We start from the raw sequence: 13,395 nt of genomic DNA, 5'->3' as shown, positions 1-13,395 counted from the left end.
AGGTACCTCATGTAAGAGGGATAATACAATAGTTGTCCTTTTGTGTCAGACTTATTTCTTTTTTTTTTTTTAAGATTTTATTTATTCATTATAGAGTGGAGGGGGGGAGCAGGAAGCATCAACTCCCATATGTGCCTTGACCAGGCAAGCCCAGGATTTTGAACCGGCAACCTCAGCGTTTCCAGGTTGACGCTTTATCCACTGTGCCACCACAGGTCAGGCCATTGTGTCAGACTTATTTCACTTAGCATATAATGTCTTCAAGTTTGATTCGTATTGTAGCATGTGGTCCTAATTACTTTTATCTGTTATTTTCTACAATCTATGTGACTTGTGTCAGTATCATAGATTTTACTTCCTACTGTGTAAAATGTGCATTTTGTTTCTTGTTGATAATATATTTTACTTAGTTTCTTCATTTAATTCTGCCAGCTCACTTTTCCTCTCCAGCTTTGATCATTTCTTTTTTTTTTTTTTTGTATTTTTCTGAAGCTGGAAACAGGGAGAGACAGTCAGACAGACTCACCCATGCGCCCGACAGGGATCCACCGGGCACGCCCACCAGGGGCGATGCTCTGCCCACCAGGGGGAGATGCTCTGCCCACCAGGGGGCGATGCTCTGCCCCTCTGGGGTGTCGCTCTGCTGCGACCAGAGCCACTCTAGCGCCTGGGGCAGAGGCCAAGGAGCCATCCCCAGCACCCGGGCCATCTTTGCTCCAATGGAGCCTCGGCTGCGGGAGGGGAAGAGAGAGACAGAGAGGAAGGAGGGGGGGGGGGGTGGAGAAGCAAATGGGCGCCTCTCCTATGTGCCCTGGCCGGGAATCAAACCCGGGTCCCCCGCACGCCAGGCTGACGCTCTACCGCTGAGCCAACTGGCCAAGGCCTCCAGCTTTGATCATTTCTATCAGTTCTTTTTTTTTTTTTTTTTTTTTTTTTTTAGATAAGAGGTGGGGGGGAAATGGGAAGCATCAATTTGTAGTAGTTGCTTCCCATATGTGCCTTGACCGGGCAAGCCCAGGGTTCTTCTGAACCAGCAACCGCAGCATTTCAGATCTATGCTTTATCCACTGTGCCGCCCCAGGTCAGGCACACTTCTATCTGTTCTTTTTTTTTTTTTTTTTTTTTTTTTTTGACAGAGACTGAGAGAGTCAAAATCAGAGAGAGGGACAGATAGAGACAGACAAACAGGAAAGGAGAGAGAGATGAGAAGCATCAATTCTTTGTTGCGGGTCCTTAGTTATTTTATTTTATTTTTTTACAGGGACAGAGAGAGAGTCAGAGAGAGGGACAGACAGACAGGAACAGAGAGAGATGAGAAGCATCAATCATCAGTTTTTCATTGCAACACCTTAGTTGTTCATTGGTTGCTTTCTCATATGTGCCTTGACCGCAGGCCATCAGCAGACCAAGTAACCCCTTGCTCGAGCCAGCAACCTTGGGTCCAAGCTGGTGAGCTTTTGCTCAAACCAGATGAGCCCACGCTCAAGCTGGCGACCTCGGGGTCTCGAACCTGGGTCCTCCGCATCCTAGTCCGATGCTCTACCCACTGCACCACCGCCTGGTCAGGCTAGGCTCCTTAGTTGTTCATTGATTGCTTTCTCATATGTGCCTTGACCCAGGGGCTACAACATAGTGAGTGACTCATTGCTCAAGCCAGCAATATTGGGCTCAAGTCAATGAATGACCTTGGGCTTCAAGCCAATGACCTTGGGCTTCAAGTCAGCGACCTTTGGGCTCAAGCCAGCGACCATGGTGCCATGTCTATGATCCCATACTCAAGCCAGAGACCTCACACTCAAGCTGGTGAGCCCACACTCAAGCTGGATGAGCCCGTGCTCAAGCTGACAACCTTGGGTTTTATTTATTTTATTTTTATTATTATTTTTTTTACAGAGACAGAGAGATAGAGAGAGAGAGATAGGGACAGACAGACAAGAACGGAAAGAGATGAGAAGCATCAATCATCAGTTTTTCGTTGCAACACTTTTGTTGTTCATTGATTATTTTCTCATATGTGCCTGGACCATGGGCCTTCAGCAGATGAAGTAACCCCTTGCTCAAGCCAGTGACCTTGGGTCCAAGCTGGTGAGCTTTTTTTTTTTTTTTTTTTTTTTTTTTTTTTTTATTTTTCTGAAGCTGGAAATGGGGAGGCAGTCAGACAGACTCCCGCATGCGCCTGACCGGGATCCACCCCGCACGCCCACCAGGGGTCAATGCTCTGCCCATCCAGGGAGTCGCTCTGTCACGACCAGAGCCACTCTAGCGCCTGGGGCAGAGGCCAAGGAGCCATCTCCAGCGCCCGGACCATCTTTTGCTCCAATGGAGCCTCGGCTGCGGGAAGGGAAGAGAGAGACAGAGAGGAAGGAGAGGGGGAGGGGTGCAGAAGCAGATGGGCGCTTCTCCTATGTGCCCTGGCCGGGAATCGAACCCGGGACTCCTGCATACCAGGCCGACGCTCTACCACTGAGCAAACCGGCCAGGGCTAAGCTGGTGAGCTTTTTACTCAAGCCAGATGAGCCCACGCTCAAGCTGGCGACCTCGGGGTCTCGAACCTGGGTCCTCTGCATCCCAGTTTGACGCTCTATCCACTGCGCCACCGCCTGGTCAGGCTGACCGGGTTCTCCACGTCCCAATTTGATACTCTATCTACTGTGCTACTGCATGGCCTGGCACTTCTATCTGTTCTTTAATCAAAGAGATTGTTTTCTTTATTTCCTTAAAAAATGTTATATTAAGATTGTACTGTTTCTTGGAGCTATTCATCTTCCAAAATGTATTCTTTATCTGTCCTTTGCTTTCTTTTTTTATTCTTTTTGTATTGTCTTGGCTTGCATCTACTGTTGGATCCCTTCGGCTTATCACTCCTCTTTGAATAGAGGTACTTATCTGGTGCTGAAAGTGCATTTTTTACTTAACCTCTCATTTACCTTGGCTTTCTTGCACTGTTCTCTTAAATGTAAACTGGCTAGCTGGGTGTTCTCATTGGTCTGCAATATCTGTTTAGTCCTTTGGCTTCTTTGGTGAAGAGAGGGGTATGACCTGGATTAGTAGACAGTTGACTGTCTCAATTTCATTATCCTGCATCCGAATATTTTTACACAGAATCCGAGGAATTATCTTCCCTGAGGGCATGCACAGATCCATGGGAAAATGTCTCCTTGAGATTTGAACTATTTCATTTCCTATTCACAGACAAGCAGGTCATTTTGGTTGCAAGCTGAGCCTTTATCATGCTCCATGGCACAAAGGGTTTTGATTTGATAGGTCATCTTTTGTTTATCTGCAGTGAAACTTTGGGCTGCTGTGAGGGGGAAAAGCATAAATAATTATTTTAAAATAAACTTTTAGGTTGCTTTTTCTATCTTTTGTGAAACATTGATGTTTAGCCTTTCATGACTTTCTCTAAAATCTGTTTTATCTAAAACTCAGAGAGGCGAATGTTGGAATTGATAATGTAGTATATTGATTATTAGGACAGACTCTGGAGTCACAGTGCCTGAGTTCAAATACTGGTTCTGTCACCTATTAGCTGATGACCATGTGCAATTTACTATTTAACTTGTCCAGGCTACAATTTCCTGTCTTTGAAATGGGGCTAATAGTGGCACCTACCTCATAAGGTTGATATGCGAAGTAAATGAGTTAATACAAATAAAAGGACTTACAGCTCAGTCTGGTATAAAGTAAATGCTCAGTATTTTTTAGCCACCATCAGTATACCTCTTGTAATCTAAGTTAGGGGGTAAATGTTTATTTATCTCCTCCACCATGTGTACAAAAAAGAAATCTTTTTAAAAAAAATTTATGCCTGGCCTGTGGTGGCGCAGTGGGTAAGGCATCGACCTGGAATGCTGAGATTACAGGTTCAAAGCCCTTGGTTTGCCCAGTCAAAGCACATACAACAAACAAGCAATAAACAACTGAAGTAAATCAACTATGAGTTGATACTTCTCTCTCCTCTCCCTACACCCTCTCTTCTCTCTGTAAAATCAATAAATAAAATCTTAAAAAAAAAATTTAATTTATTGATTTGAGAGACAGAGAAAGGGCAAGAGAGAGAAAAACATCTATTTGTTGTTCCACTTATTTATGTATCTATTGATTGATTTTTGCATGTGTTCTGACCAGGGATCAAACCCAGAACCTTGCTGTATTGGGATGATGCTCTAACCAACTGAGCTACCCAGCCAGGGATGTACAAGAAATTTTTGAGGATTAAATTCAATGATGTCTGAAAATCGCATAGCACAGTGCTTGATACCTAACAGGCCCTCTAAACATGTATTGAATATCAAATGAGTATAAAGGAAGAGTGCAGTGAGAGAGGGAGATGGAAGAGAGAAGGTCCCTATGAGTTTGTCTTTTTTCTTTTAATTGATTTTATTTATTTTATTTTATTTTTTTTCCTGAAGCTGGAAACGGGGAGAGACAGTCAGACAGACTCCCGCATGCGCCCAACCAGGATCCACCCGGCATGCCCACCAGGGGGCGATGCTCTGCCCCTCCAGGGCGTTGCTCTGTTGCAACCAGAGCCATTCTAGCGCCTGGGGCAGAGGCCAAGGAGCCATCCCCAGCGCCCAGGCCATCTTTGTTCCAATGGAGCCTCGCTGAGGAAGAGGAAGAGAGAGACAGAGAGGAAGGAGAGGGGGAGGGGTGCAGAAGCAGATGGGCGCTTCTCCTGTGTGCCCTGGCCGGGAATCGAACCCGGGACTTCTGCACGCCAGGCTGACGCTCTACCACTGAACCAACCAGCCAGGGCCTCTTTTAATTGATTTTAAAAGAGAGAGAGAGGAAGGGAGAGAGAGACAGAAACATCAATCTGTTCTTGTATGTGCCCTGACTGGGGATCGAACTCACAATCTTTGTATATTAGGTGTTCCAACTAACTGAGCTATCAGTCCACCATGAGTTTGTTTTTGCTGTGGGCCAGGACTTTAGAATATACCCTTCCTTGACATTCAGACATTTACTGGGCATATTTATAGGCTTGTCACCAGCTAATCAAAGTGTCCAAATCTGTAGAGAATTTTATAAGAGTTTATTTGAGCCTAACTGACTACATATGTCAGAAATCAAGATCTCAAATGCTCCGCAGAATAACATTTTGCAGCTTTCTCTGAAATATGAGGGAACATAAGGAAGATTATGTGGAGATGGGAAAAGCAAGGTGGGGTTTGGATTACAGGATTATTAACGAGATTGTATGCTTTCTCTCTTGAGAGTGGATGCAACTTGAAAGGTGTATTAACCTAGATGCACAGAAACAATGGACAGGGTGAAGATAAGCCTCTTACTAAAAAGCTATATGCTTGGGGGATGACTACCCACCATGACCTGCCCAGTTAGGAATTTATGACCAGATCACCCTGGGAGGTTACTTTCCATTGAACCCATATGTTTCATCCACAAAAGGGAGCAAGTTTCCTGCAGGGGCTTACAGCCTTAGAGTTCTCCCAACACCTCCTCACTCACCCGGATTCTAAATATTAAGAGGTAACTGTACCAGCACAATGTCATTAAAGGAATTTCTAAAGAATGTACTCGAGAAAAGTGAAAAGTAATCCCAGATAGTAAATCAGAAGTTAAAAAAAGTTCTAAGCCCAAACTAATATAAACAGTACAAAATAATAGAAACTATCATTAAAAAGGAAAACACGTAATAATATATAGATTGAGATGGAGGGTGGGGATGGAATTAAAATGTTCAAAGTAATTTGTTGTATAAATGGAAGATAAAAATTTTAAAAATAAAATGAAAAGAAAAGGTAACTGTATGAAACAAACCAAAATCCAGTGATCTTATATTTGAACCCATTCCTAAACTAAATTAACAATATTCATATAATCTAGTTACTGAGAAAGACAAATACACGAACACAATCTTGGATAATCTCAAACTAATTGGTTCCAGCTTTATGGTGGGCTAAAGCCTTAGCTTCTCATAATTCTCAAGAAATTGCCCCCCCCAAAATGTGATATATGTGACATGCCAGTCTCTCTCCCCAAGACAGGCTGCCCACTTCACAGTAGGGCTACATTTCCTGCCTTGCCTACATCTCTTGCTACCATGGGATCCACCAAGACTCTGGATTTGGGCACCCTCTAGGTATTATCAGGTGCTGCTGCACACACATAAGGGACCTTCTAGTTGACATATAGCATAAGGAGTTGGAGAATCTAATGGCACCCAATTGTAGGAAATGCATCTAAATATACAAAGTAAGTCACTGGTAACTACTCTCTCTATTACTATTTAGGAGTGTGTGGTCTTCCAGCCAGTTAGTATTGATATTAGTCCTGCTGTAAATGACAGAAAATCCAAAATAACAGTAGCTTTAAGAAGGTAAAAAATCGTTCTTCCTCTCAAGCGAAAGCATGGGTAGGCAGTCCAGGACCACCTCATTAGACTCACTCCCCTTATCTTGCTGCAGTTCCCAACACGTGACTACCTCATGGCTCAAGATGGCTGCTTCAACTCCAGCTATTCTATCTTCATTTCAGGCAGTGGGAATGGCGGGAAAGAGGAGTTGAGCACATCCCTCCCATCAAAGATACAGCAAGTCTTCACTTAACTTTGTTGCTAGGTTCTGCGACTTTAAATGAAATGACATATGCCAAAACCAATTTTAACATAGGTAATTGATATGAGCAAGAGTTAAGTTCCTGTGACAACTCATCAATGTTATTCGAGGACCTCTACAATTCCTAGAAATGACGCAAAACATTTCTACCTATATCCCATTGGCTAGAACACAGTCCCTTGGCTGGAAGGGAGGCTTGGATACATGTTCTTTATTCCATGTGTCTTGCTAAAATCTCAGAGGCTCTATTATATTTTTTAATTTTTATTTTTAATTTATTGTGTTGATATGGTCAGGGGGTCTATTATTTAAGAAGAGGAGGCGAATATTCAGGAACAACAAGCAATCTCCACCAGTGATTCATGTCTGCTGCGCTTCACAAATTGGCTCTTTTCTCTGCAGAACAGCTTTCTCTGTTCATAGTCTTTGACCCCCTCACACTTATTACTTGTACTTGTAAAAACTTTGGGTGGCCACAACATCAACTCAGCCCAACACCATAGGCCTTTTCAGTTCTAAAGCCACACATGATCTAGCCTCAGATTCTATATATATCTCAATCCCAAATTCCTAGAGAGAAAGTTTGATTTGTCCTGCTTGGGTCAGGGGGATCACCCCTTCAACTCTGAGTCAATTGTCTGTGGCCAGGGGCATAGCAGGCCATTTTAGGATGGGGTGGAGCAAGTTCTTGACAGATATACATGGGAAGAAGTGATGAACATCTCTGGTAAGTCCTCCTTCTAAGCTTACTCTTATCATCACACCCTGCCTTCTGAATGTAGTTGTCAATTTGCTTGTCCTTAAGGCAGGGATGCATTTGTGCATAACTCATCCTCAGAACCCAGTAATTGCCTGGTACACTCAATATTTGTGATAGAATGAATAATCCAATCTAGTCCTTAATTTTACAAAGGTGGAATGCTTGCCCAAATGTACATAGTAGAACAGTGTCAAGGGCAGCAAAAGAACCCAGGAGTCCTGATTCCCAGTCCCTGGAGTGATTTTCCAGAATCACCTAGCACAGTGTGGCTTGTTCACCCCATTGTTCAGTACATGTTCCTGGTTGAGTCCCCGCCCAGAGCTGAAGAGCATCCTCCCCAGATGTGACCCGTAAGAGCCCCTGGCTGGAGGACACTGGCTACATCAGTTAGAGTTCATTTTCTACCTGGGCCTTCCTGCTGAGGTCAATGCCAGCTCACAGCTCCAAGCTGGCCCCTTTGAGGAGATCCCATTCCGATGAGGCCTCGACGGAAGCTAGGCTCTGGATGAAAGATACTTAAGGAGGTGGGCTGAGTAGTCAGATAATGGTGGGAAACAAGATCTCTGTGGCCTGACCAGGCGGGGGCGCAGTGGATAGAGCGTCGGACTGGGATGCAGAGGACCCAGGTTCGAGACCCCCAAGGTCGCCGGCTTGAGCGCGGGCTTATCTGGTTTGAGCAAAATTCCACCAGCTTGAGCCCAAGGTCGCTGGCTCCAGCAAGGGGTTACTCGGTCTGCTGAAGGCCCACGGTCAAGGCACATATGAGAAAGCAATCAATGAACAACTAAGGTGTTGCAACGCCCAATGAAAAACTAATAATTGATGCTTCTCATCTCTCTGTTCCTGTCTATCCCTCTCTCTGACTCACTCTCTGTCTCTGTAAAAAATAAAATAAATAAATAAATAATTTTTTTAAAAAAAAGGAGGACAAGATCTCTGTGGCCGCACACCCTGAGCTGCTCTTGCAGGAATGCCCAGCCCCAGAAAAGAGCTGATGCCACCCTCTCCATCATTCTCGTACTCCTCGGCCCCCAGTACCTTCTCCCCTGCCTCTTAGTCCTCTCAGGCCTCATGGTGCCATTCTCTCATGCTACCTTTCCCTACAGGCATCAAACCCTCTGTGGCAATCTCGGGGCTCTACCACTGTGTCTTCAGGAGGCCGTTTCCGCTGCCCATCTTGCAGGCATGAGGTCGTCCTGGACCGACACGGTGTCTACGGCCTGCAGCGGAACCTGCTAGTAGAGAATATTATCGACATTTACAAGCAGGAGTCTTCCCGGTGAGCTGTCAGGGCCTCTTGTCTCTCTACAGGGTAGAGCTTGGGAACCCATCGGGGCTGAAAGAAGGGGCACTTGATCAACCCGCCCCTTCATTTAAGTGACGAGGGGAGTAAACTGGAGAAGGGAAGGGGCTTGCCCCAGGTCACTCAGCTTGGGTGGTCTCTGGTCACTGCTTCACCTTCACTCTCTTCATGTGGGGAAGGGCTGGCAGTCCAGCAAGATCCTCACCAACCCTCCTGCCCTGTGGGACTTCTTTGCCTCCTGGATTCTTGGGACTAAGACTCCTCTACCCCTTAGCTCTTTCTGTTCCTCAAATGAAGAGCACTGTGGAAGTCACTCACCTGCCCAGCCAGAGCACCAACTGCAGGGACAGAAAAGGTGGTGGTGGTTGGCAGAAATTGAAGAGAAGGTGTCCGAGGAGCTTTGCACGCTCGGGCCTCGCCTCACTCCCTGGCCGGGCCCCTGACCCTCCTGCTACCCTGCCCACTCCCCTCCAGGCCGCTGCACTCCAAGGCCGAGCAGCACCTCATGTGCGAGGAGCACGAGGAGGAAAAGATCAATATCTACTGCCTGAGCTGTGAAGTGCCCACCTGCTCCCTCTGCAAGGTCTTCGGTGCCCACAAGGACTGTGAGGTGGCCCCACTGCCCACCATTTACAAACGCCAGAAGGTACCGAGTGGCAGAGGAAGCAGGAATGTGGGTGTAGGGGGGCACAAGACCAGGTCTCTAACTTCAGCCTCTGATTCCATTTGGTTTTAAAGGAAGGCAGATCAGGGCTAAAGTCGCGCTCTGTGTGTTACCTGCGCAAGTCAGTTGACCTCTCTGGCCCTTACTTTCCTCACTGGGGATGAACATGCCTACTTCTGAGAGTTGTTTTAGGGTAAAATAAAATAATGGATGCAAGCAGAGACTTTAGTAGGATGGACTAGATATTCTCAAGGCCCTCTCATCATCACACAATCACATTCTACATAAAATAGAATTTAAAGTTATACTGGTAGGCACACAGGATATCTCCAAGTGAGGGTGAGGTGGAGAGAGGAGGGGGGCAGTGAACTGAGAACAGAACACTGAATGCTGCGCACAGAAAAGGTAGGATTTCCCAGAGGGCATATGCTGCCGTATTACTGAGCTAGAAACATGAGACTATGCTTCCAAACTCCTAAAAGGTGGGGAGACCTGCAATGAAGACCCTTAAGAATCCCAGGTTAAATAGGAATCCCAAGAACTAAAGTGGTCAATTTCACCACCCAGCTTTTGGCAAAAACAGATGCAAACTCTGTAGAAACAAACTCTGTTAAAGCACTTGGGCTTCTATTAGATTAAGAACAACAAAATGTTAGCTCACAATTTAAAATACACAAAAAAATGTACCTCATTACTGAAGTTAGCAGAAATGAAACTTATAGATTTAGACCTTCAAGAAATTTAGATACTGTAATTATTAAAGAACAGAAAGTCACTGTGTATAAATGTTCTAAAAAAAGATGGAATTAAAAAACAAGCAAAAAAAAAAAAAAAAAGCAATACTTGACTATCAAAAATGCAGATTTGACAGCCTGACCAGGCGGTGGCGCAGTGGATAGAGTGTTGGACTGGGATGCAGAGGATCCAGGTTCAAGATCCCAAGGTTGCCAGCTTGAGCGCAGGCTCATCTGGTTTGAGCAAAGCTCACTAGCTTGGACCCAAGGTCCAAGCAAGGGGTTACTCAGTCTTCTGTAGCCCCACGGTCTAGGCACATATGAGAAAGCAATCAATGAACAACTAAGGTGTCGCAACGAAAAACTAATGATTGATGCTTCTCATCTCTCTCCGTTCCTGTCTGTCTGTCCCTATCTATCCCTCTCTCTGACTCTCTCTGTGTCTCTGTAAAAAAAAAAAAAAAAAAAATGCAGATTTGACAAACACCCAAATAGAGCTTTTTTTAGAAATGGTGATACAATTGTTGAAATAAAACATTCAAAGGATGAATTAAATGAGAGATTTCACTGAAGAAAGAATTAGTGAACAGAAAGAGAGGACTGAAAAAAAATAGACTAGAATGCAACACTGGGATGAGAAGGTTGAGAGTGAGAAGGTCTAACATACACCTAATCAGAGTCACTCAATGAGACAATAAAGAGAATGGAGAAAAGGCAATGTTATCCTCACAGACAAACATGAAGGATTTTTCCAAATTGATGGAAGGCATGAATCTACAGATAAAGCATCTAGCCCAGTGCCTGGCACATGGTGGATATGTCTCATTTGGTAGTAGAAGACTTCTTCTCTTGTCCTTCCAGAATCCATAGAATGTGCTTCCACACTTCTTGGATGGTTCCATTCCCCCTAGATCTCCAGAATAACTGCCCTGATGGTGGGGTGGCAGGGGCAGTTCTCTCCTATGCACCCCTGGCTGCAGTGGTAGTGCGGCAGCTCTAAACCAGGTCTTCCAGCCCTAATTCTGACCTGTGTGTGTGGCAGAGTGAGCTCAGTGATGGCATTGCGATGCTGGTGGCAGGCAACGACCGTGTGCAAGCCGTGATCACACAGATGGAGGAGGTGTGCCAGACCATTGAGGTAAGCCTGTGATGAAAGGGAGGTGGATCATAGTAGTGGGATGAGCTTAGCCAGGCTGCTGGATTTGAATCTCAGCTCTGCTCCTCATTAGTTCAGTGATGTTAGTCCATTTACTTTACTTTTGTGTCCTTTGGTTTTATTTTTAACTACATGAAATAGTGATAATGAGAATGATTTGGCACCTACCTCACTGGATCTTTTTGAGAAACAAATGTGGAATTTAGTTCAAAATAAATATGTAAAAATCAGGCCAGAGACATAGACAGCACTTGTGATGCTTTAAAGTACTGTGTCATTTGCTGAGAGTAGATTTCAAAAGTTATCATCACATGAAAAAAAATTGTAACTATGTATGGTGACAGATGTTCACTAAACATGTTGTGGTGATCATTTCACCATAAATATAACCATTGAATCATTACATTGTACACTTGAAACTTATATGATACTGTATGTCAATTATATCTAAAAAATTATGTTATTGTTATTTCTGGGGGGGGGGGGGAATTTGGGAATCAGTAGCCATTGGCTGGAGTCTTGGCTCTGCCACTAATTTGTAGTGTAACTGGTCCCTTCTCTTCTTGGTTCCCCATGACTTACATTAAGTGGGAAGGGGGACAAGTAGCTGGTGCTCTCCCACCTATGAGATCTCATCGTCACTCCCCATCTTTCAGGACAACAGCAGAAGGCAGAAGCAGTTGCTAAACCAGAGGTTCGAGACCCTCTGTGCAGTGCTGGAGGAGCGGAAGGGTGAGCTGCTGCAGGCGCTGGCCCGGGAGCAGGAGGGGAAGCTGCAGCGCGTCAGAGGCCTCATCCGCCAGTACGGCGACCACCTGGAGGCCTCGTCTAAACTGGTGGAGTCCGCCATCCAGTCCATGGAGGAGCCTCAGATGGCGCTCTACCTGCAGGTGGGCCCTGGAGGTGGGTGGCAGGCAGCATAGTGGCGATAGGGGGGGCCTTGGCACCGAGAGACCTGGGTTCAAGGCCGATCTCGGGCGCCTACTTGCCCCATGGCCCTGGGCAAATCACCGCTTCTGAGTTCTTTTTTCCTTAAAATGGGGATATGACTCTCCCCCATCTGCCCGCCCCACAGGACTGAGGACTGTGGTGGTATCAGCAATGGAACATGGCCAGAGGTAGGCACCATGCTAACTCTCACCTTCCTTTCTTCCCTACAGCAGGCCAAGGAGCTGATCAATAAGTGAGTAGGCGGAGCCGGAGGGAAAGGAAGGGGCCGTGCGGGGCTTCGCCGCCCCCGAGAAGGGGGTGAGGGTGCCGGGGCATTTCCAGATGAGCCGCTCCGCTGTGCAGGGTCGGGGCAATGTCGAAGGTGGAGCTGGCAGGGCGGCCAGAGCCAGGCTACGAGAGCATGGAGCAGTTCACCGTGAGCGTGGAGCACGTGGCCGAAATGCTGAGGACCATCGACTTCCAGCCGGGTGAGGGGCTGCGGGCCCCCGGGACCGGTCATCCAGACCCTCGGGAGGGGCGGGTGGGGGCTGGAGGGGCATCGCGGCCAGCGAAGCGGGGACCCCACCTCACCGGGGTCCTCCTCCGGCCCAGGCGCCTCCGGAGAGGAAGACGATGAGGAGGGGGTGTTGGACGGAGAAGAGGGCGGCGCGGGGCCGGAGGAAGAGCGGCGGGACGGGCCGGAAGGTGAGTGTGGCCCGAGGGACGCCGCGGGCCCGGCTCGTGCGCTCCCGTCCTGTCCTCGGCCGATCGCCCTCCCTGCCGGTCTAGGGTTGGCTGGTAGCCCCCACTCCGTTTAAGTGCCTCCCGACACCCAGCAGGAGGGTAGCGCCCTAGCGTAGGTGCAGAAGGACACTTTCTTTTCCACCAGTCGTTCCACCTGTGCTTTGGAAGACCAGAGCGGGTGGGAAGCGAGAGGAGACACCCACATGCCCGGGGAAAGGGGTGAGCTGGGGTTCGGAGTTGCCTCGCTTCTCTGGAGCCCCCGCCCACTGAGCTGTCTTTCGTGGGGACAGGCCTGCACTGACTCCCCCACCCTGTGAGGGACCCCGCGGTCCGGGGTCCTGGCGCTCCGGTCGTGGAGGATCTGCGCGGAGACCACCGCGCCCCAGCTGGGCGCCCCGCCGCGAGGAAAGCTCAATAAAAGGCTAACGCACCCTGACCCGCAGCTCCGTTCACTGCTCGCTCTCTCAGCCTCGGCTTCGGAAGCGACCCCTCCCCACCGCCCCTCCCGTCCCTGGGTCTGGAA

General features: G+C 47.2%; 1 protein-coding gene across 1 annotated transcript in view; it reads left to right on the top strand.

Annotated features, from left to right (window-relative positions):
• Positions 1–13,308, top strand: part of TRIM54 (tripartite motif containing 54) — a 28,930-nt gene extending 15,622 nt beyond the window's left edge. Inside the window, exons 2-9 of the mRNA XM_066378654.1 lie at positions 8,448–8,620; positions 9,119–9,290; positions 11,085–11,180; positions 11,855–12,088; positions 12,359–12,381; positions 12,492–12,616; positions 12,741–12,833; positions 13,163–13,308. Of these exons, the coding sequence (XP_066234751.1) occupies positions 8,448–8,620; positions 9,119–9,290; positions 11,085–11,180; positions 11,855–12,088; positions 12,359–12,381; positions 12,492–12,616; positions 12,741–12,833; positions 13,163–13,173 (927 nt within the window). The 3' untranslated portion in view covers positions 13,174–13,308. The remainder of the gene's footprint in view (positions 1–8,447; positions 8,621–9,118; positions 9,291–11,084; positions 11,181–11,854; positions 12,089–12,358; positions 12,382–12,491; positions 12,617–12,740; positions 12,834–13,162) is intronic.
• The last annotated feature ends 87 nt before the right edge of the window (positions 13,309–13,395 follow it).

Source organism: Saccopteryx leptura, chromosome 3 (assembly GCF_036850995.1).
Source record: "Saccopteryx leptura isolate mSacLep1 chromosome 3, mSacLep1_pri_phased_curated, whole genome shotgun sequence".
In the NCBI taxonomy this organism is placed as follows: Eukaryota; Metazoa; Chordata; class Mammalia; order Chiroptera; family Emballonuridae; genus Saccopteryx; species Saccopteryx leptura.
Note: the sequence above shows the minus strand (reverse complement) of the source record. Positions and strands in the feature narration are given on the sequence as shown.